General features: G+C 48.7%; 1 protein-coding gene across 2 annotated transcripts in view; it reads right to left on the bottom strand.

The window, feature by feature from the left end:
• Positions 1-1,076: 1,076 nt before the first annotated feature.
• Positions 1,077-21,581, bottom strand: part of Rassf8 (Ras association domain family member 8) — a 68,529-nt gene continuing 48,024 nt past the window's right edge. The window contains exons 1-5 of one of the 2 annotated variants that reach the window (XM_051155594.1): positions 9,984-10,002; positions 8,606-8,787; positions 2,441-3,330; positions 1,598-1,742; positions 1,077-1,225 (exon numbers count right to left, since the gene is read on the bottom strand). In XM_051155594.1, coding sequence (XP_051011551.1) covers positions 1,104-1,225; positions 1,598-1,742; positions 2,441-3,330; positions 8,606-8,708 — 1,260 coding nt within the window. In that variant the 5' untranslated portion in view covers positions 8,709-8,787; positions 9,984-10,002 and the 3' untranslated portion in view covers positions 1,077-1,103. Of the gene's footprint in view, positions 1,226-1,597; positions 1,743-2,440; positions 3,331-8,605; positions 8,788-9,983; positions 10,003-21,581 lie in introns of those variants that run through there. The other variant, XM_051155593.1, reaches the window with a different exon arrangement.

Here is a 21,581-nt window from a genome sequence, read left to right as displayed (position 1 = left end):
AAAGTACGGACTCGTTTTTTTGGCTTTACGCACAAATGATACAAATATAAAGGGAGACTAATATCCTATAGAGTCAAATTTACAAATAAAAAAATACTCTGACTTTAGCTTTACCTTCTTGGTAAAAACTACCCGGCTGCAGTGTCCTCTGCCTTCGCCTCCGTGACCAGAGACAACACGCAGTCCATGTTTTGAATCAGGGCTAGAGGCAGTTACCCCAGCTGTGCGTGGCACGGGCTACACGGAGGAAGTGGGTTGTTCTGAAATGCATCACCTGGTGTGTGATCCCAAGTACACCAACCCAGTCCCCAGGGAACTCTCCTCCTCACACTATGTTGCTCATGAGGGAGGACCCGCGGGAGGAGCCGGCAAGGCAGGAGGACCTCACAGAGCACACCAGGAAACCCACGGGCAGCATCAACTCCACCGCTGACAGTCTCGGATCACAAACCTCATTACAGGTATTTCTGTGACACCACGCGGCAGTGTATGTTTGGAAATACTGTAAAGGAATGATTAACTTCCAGACTAGAAAGCAGGCTGACTTATCTATGTAAGCGAGGGCGAGGAGATGCTCCCGCCTGCAGCGGAGTCCGCTGAAGTCAGTCTGGATGGTGGAGGGCCCCATGAGGCTTGCGTAGCTGTCCATGAGCAAAGCTCGGATGGAGTCTGCCAACATGCACACAGCCAGAATCCCACACTACTGAACATAATTAAGTCACTGGGTAAATATTAACAAAATATTAAACAGTAACATTCATACTTTAATCAATTACATGGAATAAATTAAACTAAGCGGTCACATAACTACTCTTAATTCAGGGTTTATTCATGTATAAACATAGATTAATACTTTCTTAATGCTCTCAAAATGCTACAAATAAAAAACAAAGGCTTTGCATTCCAGCTGCTGGACGACATGTCAATACTGCAAAGTGTGAACAGGCTCCATGATCAGCATCAGTGCACAGGGCATGGCTCCGGGTGGTTTGGGACTGGGAGACAGGACACGCGGCTTGTGAACAGACCCTCTGTTCGGCTGGCACAAACTGAAGGATTTTCCCGTCCACAGTACCTTTGCGGATCCTTCCCCCAAGACAGAGTTATACATAGATGCCTTCAGGATTAAAGCCGGAGGAGACGGGGTTCTGCAGAATACGGAGATTACTGGGGAGCTGCCGTGATGAACCAGGTCGCTTCAGGGACCCAGACTGAAATGGCGCCTCTAAACAGGAAACAGACAGTCATCTGGTGAACTGGCTAACCAGAAAATGTGTCAGCTTCCTGCCCCAAAGAACTAGAGAGATCAGACTGCACTAGTAAGTGCAACTGGAGGCCCGCCTGGGAAGGAGACTGCAACCTCGGGGTGGGGGTGGGGTGGGGAGGGTGGGAGAGGTGGGGGGAGGTGGCGGGGTTCGGCTACAGAACAGATGAGAAAGGAGACTCGGAGAGGAGGGGAAATCAGGAGAAGGGAAGATGCAAACTAACATAGCCCACATTTATATATTCACGCTCATGCCTGGGTAAACAGGTCCATGAAGAAGCCGTTTAGAGTGAACAACGGGACCATGCGAGGGCGAACGAAGGCAGGCCTTACCTGGCTCTATGTCTGCCTGGGAGGCTTCTACTTCAGTGGGCTCGGCCGGCAGCACGGTGACCTTTGTCCCTGTCTGCTGGATGAACTGCTGGAGGTTGACTTGACGCAACTCTTTGGTCAACTGCTCCAATTCCTGTTCCTTGTCCTGGTTGGAAACAGCGGTTACCGTGTGTGTAACTGGGGCTGGGTAGGTAGGGCCGTCTCAGGGGAGGGAGATGACGGGGCCTGCTTCCAGGACTCGTTAGACACACCTGGCTTACATGGCTATAGTTGCCAAAGCCGGCACTGCGCCCTCCTCTGAGGCATGAGGCTTCCCTCTGATAGTGCCACAGACTCGTATATGTAAATGTATGTTCTTTTTGTTTGTTTGCTTATTTTGAGACAGGGTTTCTGTGTGTAGCCTTGGCTGTCCTGGACTCGCTTTGTAGTCCAGGGTGGCCTCAGATTCACAGGGATCCGCCTGCCTTTGCCTCCCGAGTGCTGGGATTAAAGGTGTGTGCCACCACCGCCCAGCTAAATGTAATCTGTCATAAAGAAATACCGGTTTCCCTGCACACTGCTGCTGCAACAATCTTGCTGATCTGGTCACATGTTTCCCTCTTAGACACTTTATAACTGACTGCAAATTAATAGCGACTTGGCTCACAAGAGTTAGAGTTCTTAAGTTTTGAGAAGATGTTGGAGTTTCGTCTACTACCATTTATTTTATAGCACGCGGGAAGCCAGACTCTCATGGACTTCTCAGCTGCCTAAGGTCCTTAAGCCTGTGACAGACAGGCCTGGGCCACAGAGCATCCCTGGGTCCTTTCCCGAAAGCTGCCTTTACACAGACGGTGCCCTTACCTGTAGCCGCCTGGTGGCCTGCCCCAGAGACCGCTCTACGGCTCGGATGCCGTTCTCCAGCCTCAGGCTCTGCTGCCCCTGAAGGTCCATCTCCCCCTTGACCTTGTCAATCTTCCCTTTCACCTCGTCCTCGCTGACCTGCGCCTCCTGCACTTGGCGCTGCAGCCTCTCCGCCTGGAGGCCGCCCTCCATGGCGCGGATCCGCAGCAGGTGCTCCTTCAGCTGCTGCTCGCAGTCTGCCACTTTCTGCCGCATCTCCTCAAGCTGGTCCTGCAGCTGCTTCTCGTTCTCCTGTTCGATCTGCAGCTCGTTCTCCCAAAACTCTTCCTCCTCGATCTCCACATCGTTTCTTTTGATCCTCTGCTCCAGGCGGACGATCTCCTCCTCCAGGCTGGAGCTGTACTTTTGCTCCCAGAACCGTATCTCTGCTTCGCTGGACTCGAGCTGCCTCTCGATGGCCTGCAGCTTCCCTGTCTGCAGCCGGACCAGCCTCTTGAGCTCCTCCGAGGACGTCCTGCAGCCTCCCAGCACCTTCTGCCTAACCTCAGTCTCTTTACCTTTCCCGAAAATGTCCACCAAGCCCTTGGCACCCCCCGTGAAGGTGAGGGACTTCCTTTTAGGCTCCCTCCGTTTGATTGACTTGTCCACCTGAGGCCGCAGCTTGGCTAACGGGGGCAGGCTTTGCCGGTACAACGTTCTTTCAGGAATCCGGGCCACACTGTCCGAGGTGGGTCTCTCACTGAGAGATGGCCCAGTCCGACGCAAGATGAGCTGTACATCGCTGGCGTACTGCCCCCACTTGTTTAAGGATATGATGGGGTTTTCCTGAGGTGCCAGGTGCCTTTCAGTATCTCTCCATTTTTCTATAAGGGTGTACCTTCCAGTTCGACCTAGACAGGAAATATGAGTGTACACTGTCACCGTGGAACATATAATGACATATAATGTAACAAGCGTAGGTCTGGCGGATGCTGTCAGTACCAGAAGGTCCAGTCCAGCCTGCCTGTGGCAGCTTTAGACAGCACCAAACCCCCCAAAGCTGTGGCAGCACACTTATAGATCTGAACCGTAAGCATCCTTCAGGCTTGCTCAGAAACTCTACTCTCTAGTTTCCTTGACTGCGATAACTTATATTCTGGTCAAGTGTCTAAGTGTTCAGAACTTCTGAGATATTGAACAAAGAAAACCATAGTGAAGGCTTTCTCTCACAGCAAAGATGGGCGGGTCCCAGGAGCTAACCAAAGCTTCTAAACTTGCAGATTTTCATTGTGTCAGCTTCCTCAAGAGAGAGCCAGAGTCAGGGGAGAACAGCTCCTGCTCCCTGCAGGGTCAGGCCTCAGTGCTCCTGGAGGGCTCTGCAGGCTTATAGCTTCACACTGCTGGGAGCTGCCCAGTGAAGCCGGCTCTTTGAAATAACTTTCTGTGAAAAGGGTCTGAAGACTGTTGGTAATAATAATTTTTAAAGTTCTTTTTTTTTTAAAAAGCAGATTTTTGTTTTGTTTTGTTTTGTTTTTCTAGATAGGGTTTCTCTGTGTGTAGTCCTGGCTGTTCTGGAACTCACTTTGCAGACCAGGCTGGCTTGAATTCAGAGATCCTGCCTGCCTCTGGCTCTCAAGAAGGCATGTGTCACCATGGCCTGGCTTAGATTTTATTATTAAAGACAAACCACAAAAATTATTTAAATAAAAATATGCTATACCTTCTAATTACAGAATTGAAATAAACTTTTCAAAGACAATATAGGGACAGTAAGATGGCTCAGTGGGTAAAGATGCTGGCCACCAAGCCTGGTGACCTCTGGGACCCACATGGTAGAAACAAAAAACTGATTCCTGCACAGTATTTCTCTAGCTTTGGCATATTTATTGCCCACATAAATAAATAAATAAACATATAAATAAATAAATGTAATGTAAAAAAAAAAAAAAGAAAAGAAAAAAGGCAATATAACATTATAGGCATGAACACATTTCCTAGGCATTTTAATTTAGGGTAGGTGCTATTTTGTTTGTTAGACGTGTGCATTAGGGGCTGAGGAGAGATGTGAGTTGGTGAAATAGCCGCCCATAAATGGAAGTGCGTGAGCTTGGGGCCCAGAACCGACAATGAAGTCAGGGACAACACAGGACGCCTGTGGTCCCTGTGGGATTTGGTGCAAACAGGTGGCAAGTGTGTGAGAAACGGCATGCGAGGCTGTCCTCTGACCTCTGTTTGTAGAGGTAATATGTGTGTGCACATTTGGATCATCCACTGCTCTTCTGCCTGGCCCTGCCATCAGCAACTAGAGCGGCACGCAGAGCAACATCGGCAGTGTTTTCTCCATCGCTGGCTGGAGTAGTGCTCGGGCATCTGAGGGTGTGGCGATCAGAGGCAGAACATGAAGACTGCAGAGGGCCTAAACTAACGTGGCTTCATGCCTCTCGGTCAGTGTCTACCCATCCAGTTATCTAGCTCAGAACAACCAGTTTGTGCTGGTTGTTAAACCAGTGTCATGTAAGTGATGGCAGATGAAGCACTGGTCATAGCTCTGAGTAGGGGGCGCTGCTAGAGCAGCCAGGAGGAGCGCAGCTGCAGGACAGCCACAGCTCGGACGCTTCTCAGATGAGCGCTGCATTCAATTAAGTATTTATGGTACAGAGTGACTTTTTAGGTCACACGTGACATCATACAACGTTTATATTCAAGTTTTCAGCTTTTCAAAGCAGGCCTTGAAATGAGTTACTGGGAAAGGAAAGACAAGCCGGGCGTGGTGGTGCACGCCTGTAATCCCAGCACTCGGGCGGCAGAGGCAGGTGGATCTCTGTGAGTTTGAGGCCAGCCTAGTCTACAAAGTGAGTTCCAGGACAGACAAGGCTACACACACACACACACACACACACACACACACACACACACACACAGAGAGACAGACAGATAGACAGACAGACAAACAGAGAGACAGAGACAGAGAGACAGACAGAGACAGAGACAGAGAGAGAATAGAGTGGTTGGTTCAGTTAAAACATGCATTCACAGGTTAAGTACATTCTTCATGGAAATGAAGAAATACACCTGGTGAATAGAACATGTTTTCTCCATGGAATTCCCTGAAGAAAACATGGTTACCATATGAGATGAGGCTGTCTGCAGTGCCTGCTCAGCAAGTCTGACCTATCACACACCTATCTTGGGTGACCAAGTCAGGAGGACTATCACCTGTCAAGGCCACCAACCTGGTTCATATAGTGAGACTTTGTCTTTAAAAACAACCCCCCCCCAAATCCATTAAAAGATAGAAGAAAGTAAATTACTTAAAAAATATTCAAGAGAAATTTTGAGTTAATCTCTTAATTTTCACTGAATCCTGGTTTGTTTCAATCCAACAGACAAGGGAGAATACTGAGTGTATTGGGAGAAAAGAAAATGCCTCAAGTTCCCCTTCCACAGTTAAGCTCAAGTCTACAATAACAGTCTTGAATGGAAGGTGTTTCATTGGACTGGGAGGCTTAGCATTTCCAGCATTGCTTTAATACAGTGCAGTGCTACAGGATCGATGGAAAAAAAAAAGATGTCAGTATGAAAACAAAGGACCCTGGTCAACATTTAGCAGCTCTGTCACAGTGCTGCAGTGTGCGGGCAACAAGGGACCTATTTCAATCTTGAGCTGACTTGACGTGCTTGCAGTATAAACCAGCAAGACATAAAGTAAACTAGTGACTAGGGGTCCAAGACAAAGAGGAGCGAACACCCAGGACGGAGCCGGCTGCAGGTATTTACTAAACAGATAACAGTTTACGATGCAGACCGAAACCCTGAACACATTGCATGGTTTCGTGGAGACAGAGGGTTTGCCCTTATGCTCCACTCTCTGATGGAGACAGCCTTAGCCAGGGCCTGGTAGCACAGGCCGATAATCCCAGTAACTCAGGAGGCTGAGGCAGGAGAACTGCAAGTTCACAACTCATCTGAGGTACAAAGTGAGTCCGCAGAGAGTCTGGGTAAGCTGGGGTCCCTGTCTCAGAACAGGAGTTACAAGCAGGTTGGGGACAGAGGGCACTCAGTGCTAAAACATTTGCTTGGCATCCCTGAGTCCTTAGGTTCAACCCCTACTACCACAGAAAAGCTTTTACATGGAGGTATGTATACATGCAAACACACAGATACTTTCAAAAAAAGCTTGAAATAAACTAGAAGGAAAGTTCAACAAAACAGGAGGGAAGGCAGACCCAGGAAATGCGGCTAGAAGCGTGGACTTGGCAGCTTCATTCTTCACTGTATTAAAACAATTTTTAAAAGTATACATTTCTGTTTAATGACGAACCATAGTATTTAATTTACTTTATTCTTTTTAAAAAAGATTTATTTATTTACTATTATGTATACAGTGCTCTGCCTGCATGTATACCCACAGGCCAGAATAGGGCACCAGGTATCATTATAGATGATTGTAAGCCACCATGTGAGTGCTGGGAATTGAACTCAGGACCTCTGGAAGAGCAATCAGTGCCCTTAACCTTTGAGCCATCTCTCCAGCCTCTAGTTTACTTTATTCTTCAACTTTAAATGTATTCAGAACTTGACAGTAAGAGTTTAACTTATGAGGGATTCTGGGAACTAGGAGTCTGCTCTGGCCTGAGCAAACATCTGGAATTAAACAAACAAGAATCATTATTCAGGATAAACATAAGGGGAAGACAGTGCAGACTGCAGGGTCAAGATCAGTAACCCAGGGTACAGCATGGTGTACCACAGGCACAGAGACAAACAAGAGTGCACTGAGAGCTATGGTGCCAGCCACTGGGAAGGAATGTCTGTGCCCACACACACTGGTTAAAGGTCCACCTGATGGACGAGGAAGACTGAGATGAGCAGAGCATGCTTCTGTGGAGTCCATGATGGTGATGGTATTTCTAGAGGTGATAATTAGGGCCCTGACCAAATAGAAGATTAACCCTGTGGAGGACTTATAATGTGACAGACAGGGAGGAGGCAGGAAGTGGAGCCTAATTGGAGGAAGTTGGTCTATAAGGTCATGTCCTTTGGGATGACTTCTTGCTCTGGTTTTTCCCTGTAAACCCTTTTCCCCTTTGTCCTTGAGATGGTTTCAATAAGAATGGCCCCATAGCCGGGCGTGGTGGTGCACGCCTGTAATCCAGCATTCAGGAGACAGAGGCAGGCAGATCGCTGTGAGTTTGAGGCCAGCCTGGTCTACAGAGTGAGTCCAGAACAGCCAAGGCTGCACAGAGGAACCCTGTCTTGGAAAGAAAAAAAAAGAAAAAAGAAAAGGGGATTGGCCCCATAGCCTCACATATTTGAATGCTTAGTGACCAGGGAGTGGCACTATTTAGGAAGGATTAGGAGGTGTGGCCTTGCTGGAGGAAGTGTGCCACTGGGCGTGTGCTCTGAGGTTTCCAAGACCCATGCCATGCCCAGTGTCTCTCTCTGCCTGTGGACCCTGATGTAGAACTCTTTAGCACCATGCCTGCCTGCATGCCACCATGCTCCCTGCCATGAGGACAATAGACTGAACTTCTGAAACTGTAAGCAGGCCCCAGTTGTTTATAAGAGTGTCTCTTAAAGCCAGGTGGTAATGGCACATGCCTGTAATCCCAGCACTCGGGAGGCAGAGGCAGGCGGATCGCTGTGAGTTCGAGGCCAGCCTGGTCTACAAAGTGAGTCCAGGATAGTCAAGGCTACACAGAGAAACCCTGTCTCAAAAAACCAAAAAAAAAAAAAAAAAAAAAATATATATATATATAAAAGACTCTCTCTTAGAAGAGTTGCCTTGCTTACAGTGTCTTCTCAGCAACAGAACAGTGACCAAGACAGCCACAAGAGCGAGCTCTGTCACCTCCTTCCCCACCACGACAGGCTGACACCTGGAACCCTCAGACAAATCAGTGTACTCACATGACGTTGTCTGTGTCAGGTGTGTGGCAACAACTAGGGAAAGGAAATTGACACAGAGAACTGGTGCCAATTTACCCAGATATCTTAGGCCAAGAAACCATAGCTGAACCCTCTGAAGCTATGAGCTAAAATATGCCTCCCCTTATGTCATCTTTCAGGCGCTTTCATCAGGACACTGGGAAAGTAGGAAAGCCGGCGCCGCCGTGCCAGAGAAGTATCAAGCGCTATTTTTTGTTTGCTTGTTTTTGTTTCTTTGGCTTGCCAATTTTTACTTACCTATAGCTTGGGCTAAGGCTATTACAACCTCCTGGCAAGTTGTGACTTCAGTGACACCACACACAATCCTCTGGACTCCGTCCACCCATACTTTAAGCTCCATGGTGCACTTGCCAGTCGCCCGGAGGCCCCGACAGCGGTCATCAGGGTTTCAGGTCATGACTTTGGCTTCGAAAACACAGCTAAAAAAGGTAAAACAGTGTTTTTTTTTAAAATAAAGTAAACTTTCCCCTATATCCTGTGAACTATAAAATGACACCAAATATCTCACTGTGGCTAAAGTCCACGCCTACTTTATGGAGCAGAACTCAGCAGGGTAGGTGGCTCCTACTACACACCCCAACCCTGACTTGCACTTTCTTACTCTCAGAATAATGTTTTTGTTTTGTTTTGTTGGTTTTCCAAGACAGGGTTTCTCTGTGTAGCCTTGGCTGTCCTGGATTCACTTTGTAGACCATGCTGGCCTTGAACTCACAGAGGTCTGCCTGTCTCTGTCTCCTGAGTGCTGGGATTAAAGGGATTAAAATCGCTCATAACAACTTTTTTTTTTTTAAAGATTTATTTGTTTTATTTATTGTATGTGAGTGCTTTATCTGCAGAAGAGGGCATCAGATGGTTGTGAGCCATCATATGGTTGCTGGGAATTGAACTCAGGACCTCTGGAAGAGCAAGTGGCACCCTTAGCCTCTGAGCCATCTCTCCAGCCCCCATAACAACTTTTAAATTGCATCCCAGGTTTAAAGATTCTTATCTACTTCTTCAACACACATGCTTACGTTCTGTCTCTTTCTCCTGATTGTTTTGTTTGTTTGTTTTTGAGTGCCTATCATTTCGGAAACCATAAACAATTGAACCCTTTTTAAAATTTAAATAATTTATTCAGATTACATCCCAATTGTTATCCCCTCACCTGTATCGTCCTGTTCCCTCTTTCACCCTATTCCCCTCCCCTGGACCAATTGAACCTTTTTTGCTTGTTTGTTTTGGTGTTTTGAGACAGGGTTTCCCTGTGTAGTCCTGGCTGTCCTGGACTCGCTTTGTAGACCAGGCTGGCCTCGAACTCACAGCGATCCACCTGTCTCTGCCTCCCGAGTGCTGGGATTAAAGGCGTGTGTCACCATCACCTGGCCCAATTTTTTAAAAAAACATACATGCTGTGCTATCCTGCTGACCACAGTCCATCCCTGTGTCACACCCATGCCCTCCCCAGGACCCCCGCTGACCAGGGCTATGAGAACCAGCTGAAGGATTCTATTCCCTCATGTCTTTCTGTCTTTTTCTCACTGCTGGTTTGCTGTCAAAAAAGTCACCCCAGCATATAAGATGCAGCCCTCAGCTGTTTGCTGCTTACCACTCCCTTAGAAATGATATTACGCACCAACCATAGGTCTTTACTTAGTTAATCCATCCAAACGCACTGCACTTTTCTATTATAGGCTGGGTGCCACCAGGTTGCTCAAAGTAAAAAACACAAAGGCCCTAGGAGGAGGCTTCTGCTAAAGTGTCTGCTAACAGCTGTGCGTGCCTCCGTGTTCACTTGCATGCAGTTAATGACTAAAAGGTCAAAGTGAGACAATTCTTACTCAGACAGGAAAATATGTGGTGGTGTACCAAAAAAGTCTGAGCTGCTGCCAGAGCTGGGAGCCACGCGCTCTCCTCAAGTCCCAGCTGGCAGTGAGGACCCTTCTCCCAGCACCTGCTGCACTGCTGGTCTGTGCCTTGTGGAGCTGCCCCAGGCACAGCAGTGACGGGCCGTCCAGTGTCCGCTGTGACTGAAAGATGCAGGGAATGGATAATGTTTCAACTACAGCATCTAAAACGAGCTACAAACTGTTGTGACAGAGGCTCACAGGACACTGAGCATAGAAGAGTGGTCACACGGACTTTACAGAGGGCAGGTGCTGCCAATAATGACAACTAGCTGTGCACTTACAAAGGCAGCATCTTTGTGAAGACTGTTGAGCAAATTTCACCTTGGGGCACAAGAAGCGAGCACACAAAGAGCTTGTGGCCAAGTGTGGGGTGTGATAAACGACAACAGAGAAACAGGGAGAACCTGTGTTGGGTGTAAATCAGCAATGTGGGGGGTTGGGGGGGGGGGGAGGGCTGAGGGATGGGAGGAGGGGAGGAAGAGAGTCTGTTACTACTGTTTCCACTCCCACCACAGAAGACCTGCAGCCAACATCTTAGGAGTTGAGAGATTCCTCTGGTTCAGTTTAAGTCCGTCATGGCAGCTCCACGGTAGCTCACAGTGAAGCAGCCTGCCCACATCTCTGTGGATCATGACCTTCACCACTGGGGCTGGCACACAATCCTTACACCCTGCCCCCAGGGCCCCACAGCCCCACAGCTGCCTGCCAGGCCTCATGTACCAGTGCTACCAGCTAAGGACCGAGTGTTCAGACACGGGCCTGTGGGCAACACAGCACATTGGACCTGCAGAAACGCCTCTGAACCACCCCGCTGAGACAAGGGCACAAGCAGCGGAGATGTGCAAGCGATGCCTGCATGTACAGTGGAAATGTGCATCGGCCCTGTGAGGCATGGAGGCCCTAGTGAGGGCGACAAACGCTCTACAGTTCTTCGTGGAAGGAGTCCAGCTTCCTCTGACTGACTTCACTGTCACAACCTGTCTTCTAAACACAGGCTTTAAGGTTCAGAATGACTTTGTATTGGCAAATATGACAAGCTCCAGTGATTTCTGAACTATGCGTTCAAGTTATTTCTATACATGGAAGTGAAAAGTCTTTCAAAAATTAGAAACTTCTGCTATATAGAAAGTCAATAGCAAAAAAAGGCCATTGAAATTAGGGAACATTCTAGGTTACTAGATCCTGTATCGAAAGACAGCAACAATCTTAAATTTTTTAAAGGATTCAAAATTAAAATTTCTATCACACTTAGTATAAAACATTCTGAGTCCAAATAAAGTTATTGGCATACTAATAGCAACCCTTCTATGAAGAAAGCCCCTTTTTCTTAAACTTTAACAAAGTTCCTATTACATTTAGTGTGTGTGTGTGTGTGTGTGTGTGTGTGTGTGTGTGTGTCTGTCTGTCTCTGTCTGTCTGTCTGCCTGCCTGAGCACTTATGTGTGGTCCTTTTTTACCACAAGTCCCAGACTCAGGGTGGAAGCTGCCAGCAAGCTCCTTTACAATGACTCCTTCCTTCAAGTTTTCTGACAAATGTAACTACAAACTTGTTTCTTACTTTAGCACTGCGAAGGTCATTCATGTCTCTTTTTTCCAAAGCTCATTCCAGATAGTGTACTTGACACGTCCATTTTCCTAAGCCGCACATGATGCTAACTTCACACCTACACTGAGATCAATTCCACACCTAGTGGTGTTAACAGCAGCCCCTCAACCAGCATCAGAAGTCTCTGGGAGCCCAGTGCATCAGCCTGTGTTCGGAGCCCAGTGCATCAGCCTGTGTTGGGAGCCCAGTGCATCAGCCTGTGTTGGGAGCCCAGTGCATCAGCTGTGTTGGGAGCCCAGTGTATCAGCCTGTGTTGAGAGCCCAGTGCATCAGCCTGTGTTGGGAGCCCAGTGCATCAGCCTGTGTTGGGAGCCCAGTGCATCAGCCTGTGTTGAGAGCCCAGTGCATCAGCCTGTGTTGGGAGCCCAGTGCATCAGCCTGTGTTGGGAGCCCAGTGCACCAGCCTGTGTTGGGAGCCCACTGCACCAGCCTGTGTTGGGAGCCCACTGCACCAGCCTGTGTTGGGAGCCCACTGCACCAGCCTGTGTTGGGAGCCCAATGCATCAGCCTGTGTTGGGAGCCCAGTGTATCAGCCTGTGTTGGGAGCCCAGTGCATCATCAGCCTGTGTTGGGAGCCCAGTGCATCATCAGCCTGTGTTGAGAGCCCAGTGCATCAGCCTGTGTTGGGAGCCCAGTGCATCAGCCTGTGTTGGGGAGCCACTGCACCAGCCTGTGTTGGGAGCCCACTGCAACCAGCCTGTGTTGGGAGCCCAATGCATCAGCCTGTGTTGGGAGCCCAGTGTATCAGCCTGTGTTGGGAGCCCAGTGCATCATCAGCCTGTGTTGGGAGCCCAGTGCATCATCAGCCTGTGTTGAGAGCCCAGTGCATCAGCCTGTGTTGGGAGCCCAGTGCATCAGCCTGTGTTGGGAGCCCACTGCACCAGCCTGTGTTGGGAGCCCACTGCACCAGCCTGTGTTGGGAGCCCAGTGCATCATCAGCCTGTGTTGGGAGCCCAGTGCATCATCAGCCTGTGTTGGGAGCCCAGTGCATCATCAGCCTGTGTTGGGAGCCCAGTGCACCAGCTGTGTTGGGAGCCCAGTGCATCATCAGCCTGTGTTGGGAGCCCAGTGCACCAGCCTGTGTTGGGAGCCCAGTGCATCATCAGCCTGTGTTGGGAGCCCAGTGCACCAGCTGTGTTGGGAGCCCAGTGCATCACCATCCTGTGTTGGGAGCCCAGTGCTCAGCCTGTGTTGGGAGCCCAGTGCACCAGCTGTGTTGGGAGCGCAGTGCATCAGCTGTGTTAGGAGCCCAGTGCATCACCATCCTGTGTTGGGCTGGAGACAGATGGCCCAGGGGTTACGCTGCTCCACCCTGAAGGCTGGAGTTTGGGTCCTTGCACCATGTCACACAGCTTGCAAACACCTGTAATCCAACGCCTTGGTCTGGCCCATGGGCAATCATATACATATGTGTGCATATATTCACTGTGACACACACACACACACACACACACACACACACACACACACGACAGACAGACACACACATTTTTTAAATGGGTAAGCTTTGCTTCTTGATTAGGGTCTAAGTACAAAGGATTTTCATGTAATAACTATAATTCAAGAATGAGAAAAATATATTTATCTATTTTTAGGAGACAGAAGATTCTAGTAACTGAAGCATGCCCCCAAGTACCTCTGCTTCAAAGTCGCTCTAGCTCCCAGCCTCTTTCTATATACAACTGACTTACATACTAAGTTCATTACTTCTAACTGGCCCAGGTTACTTTTTGGAAGTCGTTCTAATAACCTAAAGAAAGGCAAGAACCACCATCAGATTAGACTCTTGACTCGTGGCTGACAGAGAGCACCGTCAGAGCACCATCTTCTGGGGACCACGAGTCTGGCATCAAACCCTGAAGAAGGCAGCGGGAGAAGAGAGTAGCACAGTGGGTGCTGTGAGACAGGGCCATATCCCACCAAGCAATAAAAGCAGTGTAAGCCACGCTCAGAAACACACAATAGTCCCAGCCCACAGCCGGTTCTCGACGGTCCCCTTTCTCTAGGGGCCAGCGCTAACAGGAGAGCCACTGTTCCACAGAGTGCCACTGTTCTCAGCATCATCCCCCCTTTTCTCTCCACATCCCCCAACCCATGACATCACTATCTATCAATGACTACCCCAGTTGGCTCTAGCTAGTGAGGGCCTAGGCTTGGGGGAAGCTAGAGGTCGTCACAGGGTTTTTCCTCTAGGCACGTGGAGAATACTACACGGTAGCCTGATTTGTGATTCCGTGACACACCAGACACAGGCCAACCTCCTACGTAAAAGAAGTTTATTTAGTACAAGGTCTGCCCTCTGGGGTGGGGTGACTATGCAAGGTGCCACCTCGTGACAAGAGCCAAGCAGAAGGAAGTGATCACATGTCCAACCAGATGTGAAGCAAGGATTTGAGGGTGTTCTGGGCCCTGGTGAGAGTGCTTTAAACGATCCTTGTTCCAGAAATAACTAGGGTCCTTGGAGGAGGGTCTTGATTCCTTTGGAGGGCATCTCCCCTGGGCCCCACCTCTTAAAGGTGCATGGCCTCCCATCATGGCAACCCAGGAGACAGGCTGCCAACACACAAACCTTTGGGGAACACGCAAACCACATCCAAACCCATGGTGGCTTGGCGTTCACTGAGACCAAGCAGCTAAGAACCGCAGCAACACATGGCATCAAGCGGCAGCGCTCTGTACACTTACGGAACAGTGCCCAGCACAGAGATGTCAAGCGAGGCGTTTCTGTGAGGAGTCAGCGATGGAGAGTGAGTACGAGCAAGAGAGCGACACATGGCCGCTGCTCACGTCCCTGTTTGCTTTTATTGGCACAAAAACTCTTAAATAAAAACTAATGCGCTCTTGGGCCCTGTGTTCTGCGGCAGTATTACGGGAGGCCAGCTGTCGTGCGGGCATTCTGTCAGGGCCAGGACTCTCAGCCCTTGGAGACGGTGGAGCAGGCAGCCTCTCCCAGCACTGCTTCAGAAATGAGATCCCCCGTGAGAAACCCGGAACTCAAGCATCAGTTGACCAGGGTTAGCACTGCACGTGCCACTGCGGGCTCTCTTTTACTACTTACTGCGACCTGCCATGCGCAAATGTTATGACACACTTCTGTAAACTCTGCTGGGAAGGTGGCTACGGAATAAAGGTGGACTGAAGGACAAAGTGAACGCAGGACCGATCTGAACACTGCTGTCTTTGAGTGATGTCTAAAATCCCAATGCACTCAGGAAGTAGTTCTCACCAGTCTAGAGTTTTGAGGAAGGAACTCAGCTCATGGCAAAGAATGAACTTCCCAGACAGAGACTGAAAGACCCGGCTTCTGGCAGTGCCCGAGAGCATCTCCACCCTGCCTCGGTGATTTGCAAACTGGCCGGGGTAAGGGCAGCGGGGTAGCAGCGACTGTTTAGATGGGAGAAAGCTGGAAACAGTTTACTAACAGTATACACACAGTTGATAATACCGAATTAAAAAAAAAAACTACTTTATTGATGTATAACACAATAGAGAAACCCCAAGAATATTAAGCGTGAATTTTGGCCTGTGTGTCACCTCCAAGACCAGGAAGTGTCTTTCTTCTAGACCTGACTGTCTGTGAAGACGACTGCATGACCCCAGTGAGCACACAGTCTGTTGCTGAGCATAGCTCACTCTGGCTGCAGTAGGGCAGTGCACGGTAAATGGACCACAGTGTGCAGGCTTTTCTTGCCACCGATGTGCACTCGGGCTTCTAGAGCAACACTGCCACACACGTGCTGCTGTGGGTGCCCGCCGGCCCTGCTCTGCCCGCTCTGCTTCTACCGCTACAGGGAACCCTTTTTCAAATGCAAGGACATGTCAGGCCTGCTCAACTCGTGACTCTGCTGCGTCTCCAAACTGCATTTACTGTTTTCCTCCCCCAGGGTATGTTCCTGGCTCTTTGCCTCCTAATTTCACAATCTGAGTCCCTCACCACAGTGACTGACACAAGGTGCACACACCATGCACGTGTGTGGAACCTGGACACTAAGTGTAAGACATCGGGAGGAGGAGAACACACACTGAGAATTCAGTGTGAGCTCTGGGTAAAGCCAGCGCGCGGGCAGTTGGCATGTTTAGCACCAGAGTCCTTCCTTTGTCTCAAACCCCTGGAACGGATGTTAAGCCATGGATGTGAACAGAAAACACCGTGGTGTAAAACTCAGAGTTAGATCCAAGGCAGCATCTAAGGAGCACAGGTCCACCATAGCTTCCCCTGGAGCTTAAACAGAACAGTTCACTGACGCAGGCCACAGGCGCTGCTTTGCTTCTTAAATATTTAGGGAAACGTACAAGCAAATCATGTTTACGGAAGGAATTAAAAAACAATGACAGGATGGCCAAGGCTACACAGAGAAACCCGGTCTCGAAAAACCAAAAAAAACAAAAACAAAAACAAAAAACAATGACAAAAGCTATGTCTTTCACGTCACTTAGACGTGAAAACAAACATTAACCAGTATTGTAACTACGGAGCTTGTCCCGGCAGAGTGCTTCAGATTGTAAACACCAAGCTGCTTCTCCCCCAAGAGTCAGCGAGTCAGAGCTGACGTCAGCAGTGAAGGAGAGCAAGACACACTCGGCCTTAGGTACAGATGCTCCCCCGACCAGCGGAGTCCTCAGCCACATGAGTAACTCACCTGCCCGAGGCTCTGCCCTGCTGCTCCTGAGGGGACACAGACCTCACAAGCAAATCTCCTCTCAGTTTCCAGTTGACAAATGATTGTCTGGAATGTTCACATTATATGTGTACTGTGGTGTGTGTGTGTGTGTGTGCGCGCGCGCGCGCGCGTGCGTGTTTGCATGTGTGGCCACACCTTACACAGGCAGCTACCATGGTCATGGAGCACTCAGAGGACAATTGGCGGGAAGCAGTTTTCCCTGGACTGCGTGCGCTGTGGGAACTGACCTCAGGCTCTCAGTCTTGGTGGGAGGCGTGTTTACCTGCTAAGCTGTCATACCAGCCTTGACAGATTCTTACGTTTCCATCTGGCTCTTCTTTAACTAGAGAAAAGATGAATTAACATTCTTTGATTGATATTTATACTTTTCCAGAATAAAGGGAATACTCGCAGCATAGTCGCGGGGAAAGAAAACACATTCTTATATTTTGGATGATAAACACTGTACACAGTGAGGTGCAAATCGTGGCCCAGTAGGGGCTGAAATGGTCATGCTAGTTGCCATAAAATATTCATTGCTCAGAAAACAATACAAACTCACAGTGCATAAAAAAGCAGCCAGCATTGATTTTGTTTTTAAGATCAGTCACTAAAAATTTCAAAAGCTTTACAGTAGCCAGCAACTTACTTTCTCAGTAAGATTCTGCACTAAATAAAAATAGTAAATTAAATTTTGGACATTTTCAACTTCACAGGTATTTCTGTGGAGCCACGCAGCAAACTTAAGAAAGTACTTAAAGGAGAAAAACTGGACACCAAGCATCCAAGTTTCCCTGAGGAGGCAGGATGCTGTTAGACTTGCCATTTACCCTTGAAGACTGTACAGCAGCTGCCCCTCCATGCAGATTTGGCTGGACTCAGCTTAGCTCCTCACTGCACGCTGCCGTGTCACATGTGTATGCACACATGCTCCTTGCTTTCTTAGCTGCCACTTAAACTGGGTTTCCATTGTTCCACAGGGATGAGACGCTTGTCCACCAACACACACACGTGAACTGCCTCATCCAAATGAAATACTGCTCAAGTTTATAAGGTCATCCAATTTAAAAAGACACCACATTTCTGATTGCCTGGGTTTTCACATAATAATAATCCACCCAAGATCCCAGGGAAAAGCATAGGCCTCTAGAAAGCAAATCAAATGCAAAAAATGAAAGAAAGAAAGAAAACAAAACAAAAAACCTTAGACGCTGTACATTTGAAAACTGTGAGAAAGTCTCAAAAGAACATGGCTTGTGTTTCAGTGTAATTACATATTTTCCAGGGAAAAGACACACATGGAACAATAAATCTCAGACTGTGGGGGAGAAGTCCCATAGAGCACAATTTTGGAAACCGTGATCTGACAAAATGGACTCACGCATGCGTATCAGCCATGTACAAGTACATTTGCCACTCGACAGCAGCAAGGAGAGTCAGCAGTTCACTGACAGGAGGAGGGAAGGGAGGGTTTCACACTGCAGCACCCTCTCGAGGTGCTTTCCTACTCAGGAAGTCCTCTCCTGCCCTGACCCCTGAAGCACTAGCAGAAGCTGCAGGTCTTCTGTGCTGCTTCCCTAACCCCGCAGGCAGCACAAGGTCAGTAAATCCATTTCCTTCTGTCTGTTGCCCTTCCGGGACACCAAGATGAGTTTCTTCCTCCAGGTAAGAGGTCACCTTACCACACCCTCTGCCATCTCCTCAGCCAATAACCTCCACCACAGAGTGATTCTACCTGGTTACCTTGCAGTGAGTGGCACAGCACCTGAGAAAGTTAAGTTGGCTAAGTTTGGGCTCGAATGCAAAGAACCAGTTATTTGTGCTTAGCTTTTATTTGTTTGTTTGTTTGTTTGTTTGTTTGAGACAGGATTTCTCTGTCTCAACTTCCCTTAAACTGGGTTTCCACTGTTCCACAGGGATGAGACGCTTGTACACACAACACACACACGTGAAATACATCGTCCAAATGAAATACTGCTCAAGTTTATAAGGTCATCCAATTTAAAAAGACACTACGTTTCTGATCACCTGGGTTTTCATATATTCACAGTAATAATAATCCACCCAAGATCCCAGGGAAAAGCACAGGCCTCTAGAAAGCAAACTACTTGGCTGCCCTTGAACTCGCAGACATCTGCCTGCCTCTGCCTCCCGAGTGCTGGGATTAAAGGCCTGCGCCACCATGCCTGGCCTTTGTGCTTAGCTTTTCATCCAGAAATGTTACATTAAGGACGTGACAATTTTCTGATTTCTTTTTTAAACACCAAGACTCCTGCGGCTGGAGAATGGCTGGGTAGGTAAGAGCTCTTGATGTGCAAACATGACAACCTGGGTTCGAATCCCTGGTGCCTCACATAGAAGCTGGTCATGGCCACAGGCGCCTGTAACTCCGGTGTGGTACAAGGACGGGTGGGGATGGGGCTGCTGGGGCTTGCTTGTCACCAGCTTGCTTCAAGCTCAGTGACAGACTGTGTCCCGAAGAAGTAACACAGTGAGTGACAGAGCAGGACACACAGTTAGTGCACAACCACACACAGGTGCAACATACCACCACACGTGCAACATACCACACGCATGTACAACATACCACACGCATGTACAACATACCAAACACATGTGCAACATACCACACACATGAGCAACATACCAAATACACACAACAAACATGAAATCAAGACTAATTATATATTTACATTATGAAAACAACTGCTAGCTTCCCACTGTATTACGGAATACTGTTATAAAAAAAAAAAAAATGAAAACCCCAAACCATTCAATTTTACCAATAAAGACTCAGGAGCCAGATGCTGGGGTGAAAACGCACCCTCTGACCTTCCTCCTCAGCTCAGAGGAAAAGGCTCCAAGGGCTCACCAGCTCAGCTGACAGCTCAAAGCCCCCAAAGCCCTTTCTTCTAATCCATGCCACCCATCTTAAATGCCCTTAACTCAAAGCCCTGCCTACTTATTAACTCCAGTCAGCTGCTTTCTTGCTCTGCCTCTTGACCTAGGGTTAACTTTATTTAAAGTGTGTGCTAAGGCTGGCCTAACCACACCTTAACCACCTGTTTACAATAAACAGAAAGTCCTTGGATTAAAGGTGGGTATTAGAGGGCTGAACCAGGACAAACAAAAGGTTTGTTTTTCGAGACAGGATCTCTCTGTGTAGCCTTGGCTGTCCTGATCTTTGTAGACCAGGCTGGCCTGGAACTCACAGTGATCCCCCTGCGTCTGCTTCCCAAGTGCTGGGATTAAAGGCGTGCGCCACCACAACTGGCAAAAGGCAGGTTTTTACAGTTCACAATCTTGGGGTTCACGGTGGGATCAGCTATCCTGCTACAGAATTCTGAGATAATTAACACACACACACACACACACACACACACACACACACACACACACATATGGAGAGAGAGAGAGAGAGAGAGAGAGAGAGAGAGAGAGAGAGAGAGAGAGAGAGAGAGAGAGAGAGAGAGAGAGAGAGAGAGAGAGAGAGAGAGAGAGAGAGAGAGAGAGAGAGTGAGAGAAGGCTCATGACTCTGGCCATTCCAGACCCCAGGGAGGAAAACGGGGCCTCTGTACTGGGGATGCTGAACGCAAGGGTGGAAGTGGTGGAGCTCTCTGCTTACCTCGAGGCCCTCCCAGTAGCTCCCCCCGCCCCAGGATACTAGCACCACTCCGGGGATCAGCCTTTTTTAGTGGACTTTGGGGGTGCAGGCAGCAAACATCTACCCTATAGCAAGAATCAAAAAAGCCCAAAGATCAGAGCAACAACAAAGTAAAGCACAAAGACTGTCCTAAAGCCACACTCCTCTATCTGCAGGCCACGGGTGCTTCCTCCAGTGTAACAGGGCTAGGGTGTTGAATCACAATCTGTATTACTGAAAATGTCACACCAACCCCGGTAGTGTACTCACTTAGCACCAGCACTCAGGACGCAGAAGCGGATAGATCACTACAAGTTCCAGGCCAACCTGGTTTACACAGTGAGTTCTAGAACAAAGCCCTAGTACAGGGTCTCAGAACTACACAGTGAGACCTTGCATCAAAACAAACAAACAAACAAACAAACATGTCAGTAGATTACTTGGAAAGCATCAGCCACCAGTGCTGACTTAACACGCTGGGGCTGCTTAGCATGAGCATAGTTACACCTCCCGCATAAAGTCCTTCCAAACCCCCAGCTCCAAAACTTGGGGTGCACTGCCAAGAGCTTAGATAATTCATGTAACACCCCACCCACCCACATCCTCTTCAAACAAAAGCCTCCGAAGGACAAACCAAAGGTGCCTCACATGTTCTCGCTTACGCAATGGCCTGAACGCTAGGCCACAGCATTTGGATATGGACTCTGGCTCTAGTTAGCAACGCTCAGTTTGTTACAGAGCATTTGGGTCACAAGAATGAAGCCTGGCTGTATCTAGACACGTCTAGATTAGGAAAGCACACTCCTGAGTGTGTCTGTGAGGATGCAGAGATGACTGGACAGTGGACAGCAAGAAGGGGTCAGACCAGCCCTCAATGTGGACCGCATCAGCCAATGCGGGGACCTGGACAGGCCGGCTGGAAGCGGAGGAGCTCTGCCAACACAGGTGTACACACTGCTCCTCGGCTGCTTCAAGCTCCTGCCACCCACAGCCTTGAAGGCCACAGCAACGGGCCACCAGACCAAGGACGAAACCTCTGAAGCTCTCACCCTGACTAAAGATTTCTTCTGGGTATTTTGCCACAGAAACAAACAGCTGAGTAAGGCAGCATCTTTCCATTTCACCTTTGCAAAGTCACAGCTGGAGGACGGCTGGCACACTTCCTGCACTCGCATATGGCTGTAAAGCAAGGCCATGCACAAACAGTGCCCATGTGGTGCGGCTCGGCGGCCTTTTTTTTTTTTTTTTAATGTAATGCTTCGGCTTTGGTAGTGCAAGAATCCAGATGTTTGCTCCGACAGCCTCTGCAGACACACAGGATTAGTGTTAGACATGTAATCTCTGGTTTTGGAGTGTGGCCAAAAAGCGCTCATGTGCTGTTTAATTATGCTGGCACGCCAGGCACTTCAGACA

Source organism: Acomys russatus, chromosome 13 (assembly GCF_903995435.1).
Source record: "Acomys russatus chromosome 13, mAcoRus1.1, whole genome shotgun sequence".
NCBI lineage: Eukaryota > Metazoa > Chordata > Mammalia > Rodentia > Muridae > Acomys > Acomys russatus.
This window is presented reverse-complemented; position numbering and strand designations above follow the sequence as displayed.